Consider the following 14,138-nt stretch of genomic DNA (forward strand, 5'->3'; position numbering starts at 1 on the left):
GGTAGTCTAAATTATATGCTCTTCAATTAGAAGATCTTAAAGGGGAATTCAATGAAGTCCACGTATCAAAAGAAAACATAATTTATGTGAACTTCTTTTCGTGTTTTTAGATTGGGAAGAACCATTCTAAAATTTTTGGTTTGTTTTTTTATCTTCTGATGCTTACATTTTGCGGCAAGGGTACGTACGTATCGTACAAGCATTTGGGAGTCCCACCGAGATTATTCACAATATCTTAAGGGGAAAAACAAATGCATATAGCTTTGTATTATAGAATGATTAACAGACAAGAAAAAAGTCACCAAAGATACGTGGGGAACTTTTTCGACAAAAGACATCGGACTATAAAAGCGACCGTCGGGAATACGCATCCACTCAAACTACAAAATAAAGCTCAAGCAGAGAGACGAAATCAAGAATTCATTTCAAATGGAGTGCCAAGCTACAGGAAACCCAAAAACCGGAGAGGCAACCGCCCAGTGCGGATTGAGGGTCGGGGATGATCTTGCCAGTGCTCGGGCCGGAGTATTCGCCTCCACTTCAGGCACTGGTGGTCCAGTCACCAAGGGAGTTTATGGAGCGGTCAACGCGTAAGTCCGCTTTATGCCTAAAACAAATGTTTTTTAATTAGTTCCCTAAAGGTTGTTTAGAACGCCAATATAAATATAATAATGTTGTAATCTTTTTTCCCCTCATCCCACAGCAATAGCCATGCTCTATCGCTGCAGCATGGCCACATCGAGGGCATGGGCAGCACAACCACTGCCGCAGCCCAAGCCAATCTCTTCCAGAGCAACAACGCCGCCTTGAATGCCACTGCTTTCCACAGTCATAGTCGATCACATGATCAGTTTGGTGGTGGATTCAATTTGCAAACTGGAGCGGGTCACCAGGCGGCAGTGGGGGTCACTAGGGTGCCGCAGTTCGGTATGACCGTCGTCCAGGCTTCTGGCACTGCAAACCTGTATACCTCTCCAAGTGGAAACCGCAACCTCAACGCCACTGGAAGTGCCAATCACCACTTGAGGGGACCGATGCGGGGAAAGTCCGATTTCGGCACCGGAGTTAACTTGCGATATAATTTTTGATTTTTGTCAGTATTATCTATAATGCTGAAATGTAGTCAGGAAATGTGAAATGTAAAAGCTTGAATTAAGAATCTTATTTATATCCTTTTTCTACTTAGTAACACGCAAAATCATTCAACTGCCCAACCTCCTGTCAAAGTGCCCATCGATTTCCCATATTTCATTGAGCGAAATTTACACAATAACCGAACCACTTGGGAAATCCTTTGGGGTTCGAAGACCTATCTACAGACAGACGTAGACCATGAGAAACAAATTTTTGACTAGTCAGCTTTTTGGCCAATGTGTTTTTTTCCAGCAATGTGTTCAAGCGCCGCAACCGCTAAGTGCCATAAAAATAATTCAAAATAAATTGCTTTACATAAAAATTTGGTTTCGGCCGAGAAGCGCGCCCAACTGTTTTATAAGGTGTATAATTTGGCCATAATAATGCGCATCATGGCAGCATCCATCGCGGGGTTGGTTATTAATTCTCGGTCGACGCGTCGTCGAGGCCGAGACATAAATAACGCGTTTTATGCGTGAATATACTTTGCATTTTTCGCAGACACGGCGGAGTCCTAGTTAAGCCGTAAAAATTACACCAGCCAGCCAAGAAGCCCTGACTTTTGACTTTCGCGAAGGACCAAGGCAAGTCATGTCAGCTGGCCTAATCCCCAGGTAGATATCCGCCTTGATTGGCCGCAATGAAAGATGCCAAGTCAATACTTTTGATACTCCCAAGGGCCCAGTGGGGCTCGTGGGCGGTGGTGAGTGGTGAGTGGGATAAACGCTGACTTGTAATGTCATGTAATTAGGGTCATAATCGGCTTGCCACTTGAGGTTTTATCCCGCAGCCCAAAACGACTTTGTTATGCAAATCTTTCCGTTGGATAAGCAAAGATTTCCTAGGGAAATAGGAAAATTCAAATTGCCCAGACTTTAAGTCATCTTCAATTTTGATGTTTTTTGGGTAACCTAAACATTTGGTTTTCTTTTGATTTTAATACTTACAATAGTATTCGGAAAGAGTCCAATCACCATCGCAACCTTTTTTAATAGCGGAATATCAATAAAGCGCCTTCTTTGACAACCGTTTCCTGGTAGCCAAAAATAAACTATATCCGTATCTGGAGTTTGCATATTTTGAGAAACAATATTTTTTAAAATGGATTTCACGTACTGCGAGTTCCCCAGCACCGTTTCCATTGATACCTTCAAGGCCTATTTCAATCTCACCGATGTCAAGTTGCCCAAAGTCGGCGATAAATCAGTCGACACCATCCAGATCCCCAGCGAAGACCAGGAGGGCCAGACCAATCAAGCGAAAAGTCTGCGACATCTTGTACTCGATGCCATCGTCGAGAATTGGAGTGGTGAGCATTTGACTATAAACTTGACAGGAGAACTCCGAAATGGGCAACTCGATTTTTAAACCTTTAAAGACCAATAGCTTTAAGATTGGTTTTTTATAGATGCAGATATATGTTTGATTTTGTGTGTGTTAAATATTATTTTTGTATTTCCTATGATATAGTGCTTGGATAAATTTACCTAGAAAGTAGCCAGTCTAACAGTCCTTGCAGAGCTAATAAGATCCAAACATTGCTCATCCGCAGAGTTGCCGCTGTACCGGCAGCTGGGACGTCGCGAGGACCGCAACTACCTCCTTAGCCATCTGGACACGCAGATGCCACTGCAGCTGCTCAGCGCCCACATCCGCGAGGACTTCTTCTGGCAGCGCTGCTACGGCCAGCGCTGGAGGAGCGCCTCACTTCAGGTGCGGGGCAGGGAGCGGCCCTGGATCAACATCTACATGGAGCGACATGTGCAGGAGTTTATTGAAAACATGCCGACGGGTGATTACGAGCAGGAGGGCAACGTTCAGGTCGTCCTGGACATCTGTGCGGCGTACATAAATCAGTTGGATATAAGTTTCCTTCAGCCCGCCCCGCCTACAACAAATGCGAATGGTGAGTCACGAATGGGGAGTACCCTGGGATTACTTAGAACTGGGATACTATTTGGTTTCATGGCATTTATACTTACACCATTAATCATTGATTTGTCTCAACATTCTTAAAGTTTATTTGGGAGTATATATCAAATAACCGAGGGTATGAATACTTCGTTGTTTCCCACCCATCTACAGATCACATTCCGCTTGATTACCTACTGAGCAATCTGCCGGATTTACGCCAACTGCGACTGAGTTACAGCACCAAGACGGTGGGTTGCAATTACCAAATGGGCTGCAACCAACTGACTGTCAGGGACATTCTACACTTGACCAAGGGACTCAGTCAGTGCTACGAGCTGCGGAAGTTCTGGTGAGGACCGCCTTCCCCGTAAAAATCCCTCCTGCAATTTGTTTGAGTTTCAGCCTGCACAACACAAAGTTAATGCCATATCAGTTACGATTCCTGGCTCACAGTTTGGATAAAGGATGTCACCATCTGACCGAGATGTCCTTGCTGCACTGTGCAGTAGGTGATGCGGGAATTCGCTGCTTCTTGGAGACGTGTGGCAAGGAATCCTTCGGCACTCTTACCGTTCTCGACCTGACCAACAACAAGATCAGTAAGTATAAAAACAATTTGCATTTCATTTCGTGCTCAATAAAATATTTCTCTTCCAGCTGAGGAAGGGGCTTACATTCTTAGTCGCACCCTGCGGCACGTTCCACTCAAGAAACTGGTGCTTCGGCTAAATCCCATCCAAAGTGACGGAGCTGCGGCCATCTTCAACACCCTTCAGGTCATGCCCATCAAGGAGCTGGACCTGGGAACTTGTGGTATTACAGAAACGATAACCAAACTGTTCATGATGCTGATTTGCCAACACACAACCCTGCTGGAAATAGATCTGTCGAATAATTCTTTGGGAGAGGACTTCGGCAAGCACTTGATCAAGATAATTGGCTGCAACAAGGTTCTTGAGAGGTTGGACCTTCGGAATACAGGTCTATCGCTAGATATGCGCAGGAAATTTCAAGATTTTATGATTGAAAATGTGGATCGTAAGAAGCACGAGGCCTTTAAGCAGAAGCAACGAGATAAGTTTAAGGCCATGATGCAGCTATAAATACTATTAGATATCAGTCGAATGTCTATACATATAAATGGGTATTATAAATAAAATAGAAATTAAAAAGAAATTCCAAATGTTTCCGCCCGGGATTGAACCGGGGGCCTTCCGCGTGTTAGGCGGATGTGATAACCACTACACCACGGAAACTCAGATGACGAATGATTTCCTCCTAAACAATTTAAGATAAGGTAAAGAATTATATCAGATATAATAAGAGCACAAACTTTTAAAAGTAAATATAGGAAATAATTTAAAAAGAGAACACTTATATAGTGGCTTGCCTCCGACCTTCTCTCCTCCCGAAGGTATTGCAACAACTTAGGCGGCAAACCGTGAATCCACCTACCTCGAAGCTTTCAAGACGACTTTCATTAACCCTCGGCCTTGTTGACTTAAGCCAACAAAAACAATGGTAACCCCATCAAGATTGCCAAGGACCCAACTCTCTGAACCCATCTGTCCTTTTCTAATGGCCTGGCCAGCAGCAACGACAAGAACAATAACCAACTAAGTGGAAACACTTGAAAATGAGTAGAAAAAAAGGTTAAAAGTTGTTGAGAAAATAAATAAAAAGAAAACTCAGTTTGATGCTATTTTAGTGGGTGTTGTTATTTGGCCTGCTCTTGTTTTTGCGAGCTAGTTTGTTGTTTGTTCGGTTGCTCTTGCTGGCCGCAAAGTGTAAAAATTGCTTGTGCTTTTGTTAATGGCATTTTAAGTGCGGTTGGGTTAAGGATTTAAAGGTGTGAAAAGGGGTTAAGGTTATAGAAGAACTTGCCATTAAAAAGATTATTACCCAATAGCTCGGAGGTAAAAGGTGACACTTAAAAATTGTGGTAACATAACTTCAAAACAATTCTAATTAATCGAGTATTCTACCTTTCTATTTTCTAACATATCCAATCCCGTATTTCAACCTGCACCTTTGTTTTCCATTTTCGGGCTTGTTTATGCTGTTTTTGCTATTTTTCAATTAAAACCAAATTGTACTTTTGTCTCGTGCAACTTATTCTTTTTCTCATTTTGTTTATTTAGGACCTTGTTTTGTTTATCTGCGCAAGTAAAAAACAACACAGAAGAGCAATTCAGACTGTGCGGCAGGATACATCCATCTACCATGCATAAATGATAATTGCGTTTTAAAGTTTGATATGTGGATAAAGTTTTTTGGCTAAAATGTCCAGGCCACCAATGTCGCCTGTGTTTCGCCAGCATATTTAGCAGCTCATAAATCTTCAATGGATTCAGTCCAGTGATTTATAACCAGCCAAAAACTTGAGCCAGCCAAACAATAAAAAGTCTCTTGGAAAGGAATAGGTTGTGGGATGAAAAAAGAAGTGGGCTTTAAGACTCTGGGGGCTCTGGACTTGAATTTAAGCTACTTCAATATAAACTAATGTACCATTTAAATTTGATTTAATTTTGGTTTAAGGGACTTTGCTAAAGGAACATACTTCACTTAGTTAATCTTAAATAACCGTGAAAAAATCTCTGACGCCTGCAAATGTCCAATTTAAATCTTATTATTTCTTTTTCTTTCTAATCCCTTAAATTGGCCCTTGCCACCATCAATTAGTTTTTCCCCTAATTGTCATATTTTTCTTCTCCGTTTTAGCCCTCTGTCCAGTTAATTGCATTTGGTGTGGGCGCCGGGAGTGGCTATTTGTACCATAGCATGCCCCGAAAACTTTGGACAGCTATCATCATTATTTATGATATTCCTTTCCATTTTTTCTCTATTTTTTGTGCTTGGCCCAAGGCAAGGGGTTAAATGTACCAAATGGGCATGCAAAACTTTTCAAATTAAATTAAAAGCATGCCGAAAGCGCCGGAGACAAAACAAATTTTGATGAGTCAGCTGCTATGCTACGAAAAATAATAAGAGCCAACTGCAGTGTTTAAAAGTCAATAAATCAGCGATCCAGTGATGAGGGTAAGTTGCCGTACAATCGCTTCAACTCTAATTAAATAAAAATAAAATGGGTATCTGATGGAACAAAAAACCAACTGGAGATGCGGGGCATCGATCCCCGTACCTCTCACATGCTAAGCGAGCGCTCTACCATCTGAGCTACATCCCCTCGATGATTTCTGCCGTTTTCGAGGGCTTGAAAAGAAAAACTTGGCAATTAAATAGTTTTATGGTGTTTAACCCTGTAAATGCTAATATAGTTAAGAAATTTATTGTTTAGGTTTTCAAATGGGTTAAATATTATCGAACCAAATTATGCATGGCATGCAGCTCGTGTAAAGAAAACGAGTGGAGCTAGTTGACCCCGATTTTAATGATATGAATTCACTTAATATGCATGTCGAAATTGTATCTTTGGATGTGCAAAGCAGACGTAAATTCATCATTGCTTTAAGCTTAAGAAACCAAAAATTTAACCTGTTATCATAGGCGGCTCAATGGTCTAGGGGTATGATTCTCGCTTTGGGTGCGAGAGGTCCCGGGTTCAAATCCCGGTTGAGCCCATTTTCACATTTTGGCTCTCTTTTTCCCTCGCTAGGATTCTAGGGAGAAAATATAGGCCGCGATGAAGGGGGAGTAAGAGTAAACAATAATTTTATACATGCTGTGACAATGTGACTTTATTGCCAATACAATAGATAAAAATTCAATTCAGGATTGTTTCACCCCAGCCAACATCGGAGCCTGACGTTTTTATGATTATTTCACTCCTTTATATGTGTTTTCTGTTTGGTTTACTAGATGACAAATTTGCATATCCCTCCAGTCTCGTGTGTTTGTTGTCCCCGCATATGACAGTCCTGGGAATTGCCCGATACTAAGTCGCAATCTCAATGCCAATCGCATGATGTGCGAATTGCCACAAGGACTCTCGTCCTGCTCGTTGCTTTTGCCATTTGCCATTCTCCATTCTCCAAACAATAAAGAATAATCTCTTCGGGCTCTGGAGTCTTGTAGCAGAAGTTTGCCTAAGCATTCGAATGTGCCACGTTTTATTGCTTGTAATTTGCATGCAAGTTGGCATTGACTAAGTTTTTTCCTTTTATCGCCGACTTTAAGACGCTCAAATGGAGCGTGCAGCTATGGATGAATTGCCGCAAGGAGTTGAGGAATGCTAAGTACAAAGTTTGATCGGCAGGGATGATTTAACCTATATACAAATGTGTATCTGAATAAATGCATTGTTTTATTTTACCGATCAAACTATAGTTACTCGATATACCTCCGTTTTATGTCAAGATAAAATTTTGTAGTTGAAAGCATTTCTCCTAAGATCCATTCAGTGATTTCTGTTTCGCAATTGTGGATGGTCCCTTTTTTCTTTTACGAGTAACCTGACTTGCTGTCACTGTGTATTAATCAGCAAACCTTTTCGCCTTAACCATTTGGCCGGACAATATTTGCCAATCAATTGCCACAAACACAAATTGTCCATTTTCCTGTCGTCTGTCGTCGGAGCGGAAGGAATTTTAAAATTCAAATATAAAATAAAATGCCCAATTGAAAGCGGCTACAATGAGTTCGGCTCCGTTGACAGTGGCAGTCAGTCAGCGTCCGCAGTGTCCACGATTTCACACCCACAATGGAACCCCAAGATGATGATGGCAGCAGATGGTAGTCGGACGGGGGATTTTTGTATATCGGAAGACCGCAGCAAATAATATTGAAAATCCGTAGACAATTGTGTGCACACCGAGGGAGACAAAATGCCGAAATGCCGGTCGAAACCCGCACTTGAGGTCGCTGACTAAATGGGCAAATGAAAACGAAAATGAAAATCAACTGAGTTGGAATGATGAGAGGTTCGGTTTTATTGCGACTGGGTCTTTATTAAAAAACTTTCACCCACACCCCGTGCATAAAAATGCCAATTAAATGCAAGAATCTGTCCAGCTTTGGTTTCGAATTTTTCCCATGAAATCCTAGACGAGAAAACCCACCCACTGACATTAACTCATTAGCACAAATCATTGCTGAAGCATGCTGGCGCATATATCATGGCCTAAAATGGAAAAAAGTGGCTCAAAATATATGCAGGCCTCGCAAATTATGAGCATTATCATCAGGAATCAGGAGTCGGTGGTCAGGGCGCTGAAGTCGGCCAAAACCGTAATCCACTGTGGAAATGTACAAATGATTTGCCAGCAAATTGCAACAGCTTTGGTCCTCGGCCTGGTCATTCCTGCTAAGTGGACAAATCTACCACAAATACGAAAATCACCCTCATTATGGCCAAAAGCGTAAAATTTCTTTTTCCCGCCCATCTTTTTTATGTGTGTGTGTGTGTTTTGTTATCGCAATGTCGACAAGACCACTGGCCATGTTAAGAGACAACAGTAGACTCCAGTCCCTGACTACTTCTCAATCCCCAGTCCCCAATCCTCCCGGGCAACCAAAAAAAAGCGACAATGTCCACGAGTCGAGGCAATGGAACCGGACCGCTGTCAACGGGACTGACACTAAAGTGGTTTAGGGCGATAAGATGCCCGTGGCTAGCTGACTGCTCCCATCTCCTGCTGCTCAATCTTCTGCCACTGGATCCCCACTTCTCTGGCCGTCTGCGGAACTCTGAGTTTGGGGGTAAGCTACGGATCTGGACAAGGATTCCGCCGCGCTGTTCCATATGACAAGTTCGAAGGGAATGGACGGGGAGTTTGCCATCAGGATGGATGTGCTAATAGAAAGGTGTTTGAGAAGACCAGTTCAAATATTTCGTTTTGCATACAAAAAGTATTTTTTCCCTGAAGTGTCTGAGGTATGCAGTTATATCTTTCAAGGAATCGCAGCTTTATTTCAATATTATATATATAAATTTTTTTAAAAAGAAGTGTTTCCAAACTTTTTGTAAGCACATGTTTTCCAAGTACTACCACTTGAAAACACAAAACTCATTTCGAATAACTCCTCGCACGCACTTCCCATTCACAACCCCCGAAGTTTTCCCACTTAATGACAACTGTAAATTACTTATTGGGAAAACTGCTTGAGCAAGCAGAAATCAATCGATTTCCCTTAGTAGCTATCCTAAAATCCAATTGCTAGACCGGCTCAATCCGCTTCCTACTCCACCATCCTCCACCAAGCCCCGAAATCCGAATAGAAATTATATGCAAGGCATTGTGGCCAGGACTCTCGTGGTCCTTTGCATTTTTCCATTTATTACAACTAAGTAGACACAACAACACGAGGTGGACAAGTAGGTGGGGTGGGTGTCTTAAAGACTGGGATTGGGACTCGCACTCGGATTTGCTCTTTCCGCTCCTCTTCGCCTTTTTCATTTGGCTCGTCTTCGGGTAGTTTCTGCGGCTAAATGGTTTGAGCGATAAATAATGTCCGTTTGTACTTTTAAACGACTTCCTTTCATTTGTTTTTTTTTTCCTTCCTCCTTCGGAGACCCGACTACTGTTTTTCAAATTGTTTCAACGCCAATACATAATAGCTGCCACGCCCCCTACACCGCGCACACGCCCAAGGAGGATGGGCAGGAAAACAAGCCGTCAAAGATAGCAATCTTCGATTTTACTTCGGTTTTCTTTTTGGTTTCGATTTTTTTATACAGGGGTTTCATTTACTACTTGTTCTTGCTGTTGCGGCTGTGCGATTGATGTTGGTCTGGATAAGGCCGTATAAAACGAAAATGCGACAGGACTCGCCTTATAGTGACTACACTGAAATTAAAACAAGTTTCTCAAATATATCGGGTTATATGCGTATTTTTTAAGTGAATAAGACTGCTTTCATTGTTTTAAACAACCTTATAAGAAATATGTTTCTATTAAGAATTGTTACGCCTTTTTTAAGGGAATTTTTCTGCATGCCTCCTTGATTTCTGAACTTTGTGTGCACCTCTATTGGATTCTTGCTGTTGGGCGCCATATAAATCGTTTTATTTCCAAAGCGGTATTATTGAGGATTGGATGACGCCTGTAGGAAGTGATTGTTGTAGCCCCACGTTGTTGCTATGTCGCGCTTGAGGTTCCAGCGAAGATAAATGGCTCACTTAGCCATTCGCACGGTGGGACAACAAAAACAGCTCAAAAAGAAAAAATCGAAAAGGTACTAGAAAGGGAACATCATCATCATCGTGATAGGTGTGTGCGGTTTATCGCTTCAGGATTGCGTGAAAGGCAGAGGAACGTGCCTGGTATAGCAGGACTTGACAGTTGACTCGGGGGAGCCTAAGACTGACAAATAAAGGTGACTTTATCGGGGGATTTTCATCGCTGCCTGTTGTTGCTTAGCGGGGAAAACTGATGGTGGCGGATTAGCCAGGAAAAGTGTGGAGCCTGAGGAAGGTTGCCAAATTAAGCAGGGGGAAACTCAAAACGGGCTGCGGTTTAAAGATGAGTTACTGGACATATACTGATAGAAGTCTATAAATTTTTTATTTAAAGTTATATATAATTTCTTAAATAATGTTAGTTTATAAAGTACATAGATTACAAAAGGATTTAGCAACTTAAAACTAAGTAATACAGTAAGAGGAGAACTATTATACTATTTAACAAGCATATAATATATAGTAGGCAGTATTCCTATGTAATATAACCAATTTACCGATTCTGTAGCACTCTTAAATATCAATTAGATGAGAATATACCATCTTTCCAACTCAATTAGGCCAAGCATGGTTCCACTTGCACGGCTTTCAGCGCTGAGAAAGGATCGCCCTTTCAACCTGAAAGCAAAACATAGCTCATCCTTCGCCTCGACCAGGATTGTGCATACACAGACACATAAATCAAACAATAAGTACTCTTTATTATTATTATTTGCACTTTTTGCATACACGAGCACACGGTATTTGCTTAAGCAGCTCCGGCCACAGCCACCAACAAATATATAATGGAGCATACTTCAACTTGGCTTATTGAATAAGTCAGCAGTGAGCAGTCGACAGACGCCACCTCGGGAAACTTCAATAACAACACTCCCCAGCACTCCAAAACTTTCGAGCGACGCCCCGTCGTTTCGAAAATGCCACGCCCCCTCGCACTCAGCGAGACAACCATCCTACTATCCCACCATCCTCCGCAGAGGAAATCTCCAACCGAAACAACATAATTTGCATAAAATTGACGTTAAAGGTTACCAAACAGCCGCAGTAGCGACAGCAGCTACAAACATTTACTTAGGCATCTCCCGGAATTCTTGCTTTTCCCGTGTTACTCTTTTTTTCGTTTTGTGGGTGCCCAGAGTGCTCATATTAATAACCTTAAATCAATTCCATTATGCAGGGACCAAGGAAAAACACGCGTTAAATTAATTTTCCCTTTATTTGCCGAAAAAGTATGCGAAAAGTGCAGAAAAGGGTTGAACAAATTTCCCACAAATTACATGCGTGTAAAAACGCGCGCGTGTTTTCCCTCGTCATCTTTTTTTTGGCACTTTTAGCCGCTCACTCATAAACGTATTATGTTGGGGATGTTACAAGGTACTATATATCCCTGGTGAAGGAACTTAAACTGATATATTATATATGCGGCACCAAACTCGATTTCCATTATAATTACATCTTTGGTCGTCTCTCCTTAAGCATTTAAACTAATTAATTAGCAAATTTGGAGGCGTTAAAATGTTCGCCGACAGCAAAAGAAAACCTACATAAATCTTGTCGCACACCAGGACATCAACCCACATGCCTACACACGCCACCCAGAAATGCCCACGGGGCGTATGTTTTTGTGTGTGTCGAAGGGTAGCAGATTGCTCATACGCCAACATTTCCGTTGATGCCAGGTAATTTAAGCGGGGAGACGCCCGCTAATGAGAACGAGATGTAGAGCAGACGGAGTTCCCGTATACTTGTGTTAGAATGTAAATGGCCTAGTGGACTTAGAAGCCTTTGATTTAAAATTAAGTTAAGCCAAATTCGGCATAACCGTAATATGAACTGCTGTTATTATGGGCTTCATGCGTATCCCCCAAAAAATATTTGTTGCTTACACAGTACTTTCCCGCCCAAACAAAAATTATATTCTGGTACATCAAATTCTGCTAATTTATTTTACTAACCTCTGACCCTAGACCAACCCGAAACAAATCCCGAACCCGCAGCTAATTTCATCTGAAGTCAAGCGTGTAAAAGCGATTACCAAAATGGACTTTGCTGGTTGAAACAGCTTTCTGGCCAGCAACAAAGCGATAAGCGGGTATAAAAATAAAGGCCAAAATAATAAACTCACTGACCACGGACCAAAAGTGTTTCGGTTCGCGCAAGAGTGAAAGGAAATGCGATGATAACGCGCTGATAACACGAAAAAGGGTCCATCCGCTGACTGTACAAAGATACAGATAGAGAAACAGGGCATCAACAGTTCCTGGACTCCCAGGGGTCCCATTGCAGCCAATTAGGGGCGGTCAGGATCCTTTTCCTCCATGCAAATGTCTGGTCCTTGTGCGTGAACAGATTATCAAATTAGCGTAAATGTTATTGGCCTCTTTGGGAATCGGATCGCTGACACTTCAGGCCCAACAAAGGCACACATGAGGCATTGGGGAAATTTTCAATTTCCTGTCAAATTCTGGTTAGTCGCTACCAAAAGGCGATGGAAAACTCCAAAAGCCTCGCCCGAGACACGATAAAACGCAAATCCTTTACATGATTTAGACGTCCTGGTCTCAACCTTGCCGGTTGTAAGCCATAAAAATAAAAAGGTCATACATTTTATTGGTGGACCAACATATGAAAAACAATTTTATAGAATGCTGAGAGAGGATGGAGTGCCTTAAAGCCAGAGGCTATCAAGTGGCCCACAACTTTTCGCAAAGCCGCTTAAATGTTATAGTTACTTGGACCGTAGCTTCTCCATTTTTCTCATCGTTTTTGAAACATTTTGACCGGACTGAGGTGCTTAAGTGGTTATGTGAGTGAGTTGCAAATGCTGGGAGCAGTGTGCAACGGTGTTGATAGCAACTGTTATTTAAATACATATTCATTTTTATTGTTTTCCCAAGGGGCACTTTCAAAAAGGGTTAAAACTGTCGAAGAAGTGGGGGTTTCGAGGTGGTAGCAAATAGTAGTTATTACACAATTTGAATGCACAAAATGTTGTTGACAAGTACATACAGTTGGAGACTATAAGATGTTAAATTATTTGTATTTTCAATAAATTTTCAACTGTTTTTATAAGTAGTATGTATACTAAGTTTAGCCTCAAAAGTATAGCACAGTATAATTAAAACTCCAAAAGTCCCCTTCTGACGAAACAATTAAAATTAATGTCCCACTATTTGCACAGCAGCTGTGCAGCATTTGCTATTTTCCTCGCACAGCCACCGTCATTCGTCATCCTGCTGGTCAACACTCTTTTTGGCAACTCAAAATATAAAAAAAAGGTAAGCACTGCCGCCCTTTTGCCCAACAAAATGCAAATGTTGGTAAACAGAAACCTTTTGTTAGCCACTCGCGACAGCTTCCACCGTTTCGGTGTGACATATGAGTCGAATATGTTGCATGTTCAATATTTGCCAACAATTTTGCAACGTTTCTTCTTGTTTTTTGTACACTTTTTCCGACTTTACCTCCTGTTTTTTGGACCTTGTCCCAAAACGACAGTTGTAGCCGTTGTAGCAAACAAAAGCAGGAAGAACAACAGCTCTGTCGCAGCCATGAACGAAAAATGTATTAAACAAATAAAAGTTAAAAGCATTTGATGAACCACACACAAACGATGCACAGAAGGTTTTCAGGATTGAAGAAGTGGAAATTCCCTAAATACGCGTATTCTCTTTACGGTCCTAAGATTTAAATCCTTACACTTGTACTTAAAGTATGCCTTATAATTATCCTCATATTTAGTATTGATAATAGTCAACACTATTAATACTTTGAATATCGAACTATAATACAAAATAATACAATATAATGAAGTGTAGCAAATGAAAAACGGAAAAATTATACTTTAACATGTTATTTGAAATAAGCTAAATCACTAATCATAATGTATAAACTTGGAATCGCTTCCCAAATATTCGTAGTACCTCCATTATTGCCCAGTTCTTTGCAAGAA

The 14,138-nt window shown here is 41.4% G+C and overlaps 2 protein-coding genes and 3 non-coding genes across 5 annotated transcripts; 3 read left to right on the plus strand and 2 right to left on the minus strand.

Annotated features, from left to right (window-relative positions):
* Positions 1 to 387: 387 nt before the first annotated feature.
* LOC6535454 (attacin-A) lies at positions 388 to 1,413 on the plus strand. The gene is made up of 2 exons (XM_002096059.4): positions 388 to 590; positions 704 to 1,413. Exons 1-2 carry the CDS (start codon positions 430 to 432, stop codon positions 1,086 to 1,088), a joined length of 546 nt encoding a protein of 181 aa, XP_002096095.2. The 5' UTR covers positions 388 to 429; the 3' UTR covers positions 1,089 to 1,413.
* A 776-nt stretch (positions 1,414 to 2,189) lies between these two features.
* On the plus strand, positions 2,190 to 4,151 carry LOC6535455. Its single transcript, XM_002096060.2, has 5 exons — positions 2,190 to 2,443; positions 2,687 to 3,040; positions 3,220 to 3,397; positions 3,451 to 3,647; positions 3,706 to 4,151. Exons 1-5 carry the CDS (start codon positions 2,236 to 2,238, stop codon positions 4,149 to 4,151), a joined length of 1,383 nt encoding a protein of 460 aa, XP_002096096.1. The 5' UTR covers positions 2,190 to 2,235.
* An 80-nt stretch (positions 4,152 to 4,231) lies between these two features.
* On the minus strand, positions 4,232 to 4,304 carry Trnav-aac. Its single transcript has one exon. It is a non-coding gene; the product is annotated as a tRNA-Val (tRNA).
* Positions 4,305 to 6,162: 1,858 nt separating this feature from the next.
* Positions 6,163 to 6,235, minus strand: Trnaa-agc. Its single transcript has one exon. It is a non-coding gene; the product is annotated as a tRNA-Ala (tRNA).
* Positions 6,236 to 6,557: 322 nt separating this feature from the next.
* Positions 6,558 to 6,629, plus strand: Trnap-ugg. Its single transcript has one exon. It is a non-coding gene; the product is annotated as a tRNA-Pro (tRNA).
* Positions 6,630 to 14,138: the final 7,509 nt, after the last annotated feature.

This window comes from Drosophila yakuba, chromosome 3R, assembly GCF_016746365.2.
Source record: "Drosophila yakuba strain Tai18E2 chromosome 3R, Prin_Dyak_Tai18E2_2.1, whole genome shotgun sequence".
Taxonomy (NCBI): domain Eukaryota; kingdom Metazoa; phylum Arthropoda; class Insecta; order Diptera; family Drosophilidae; genus Drosophila; species Drosophila yakuba.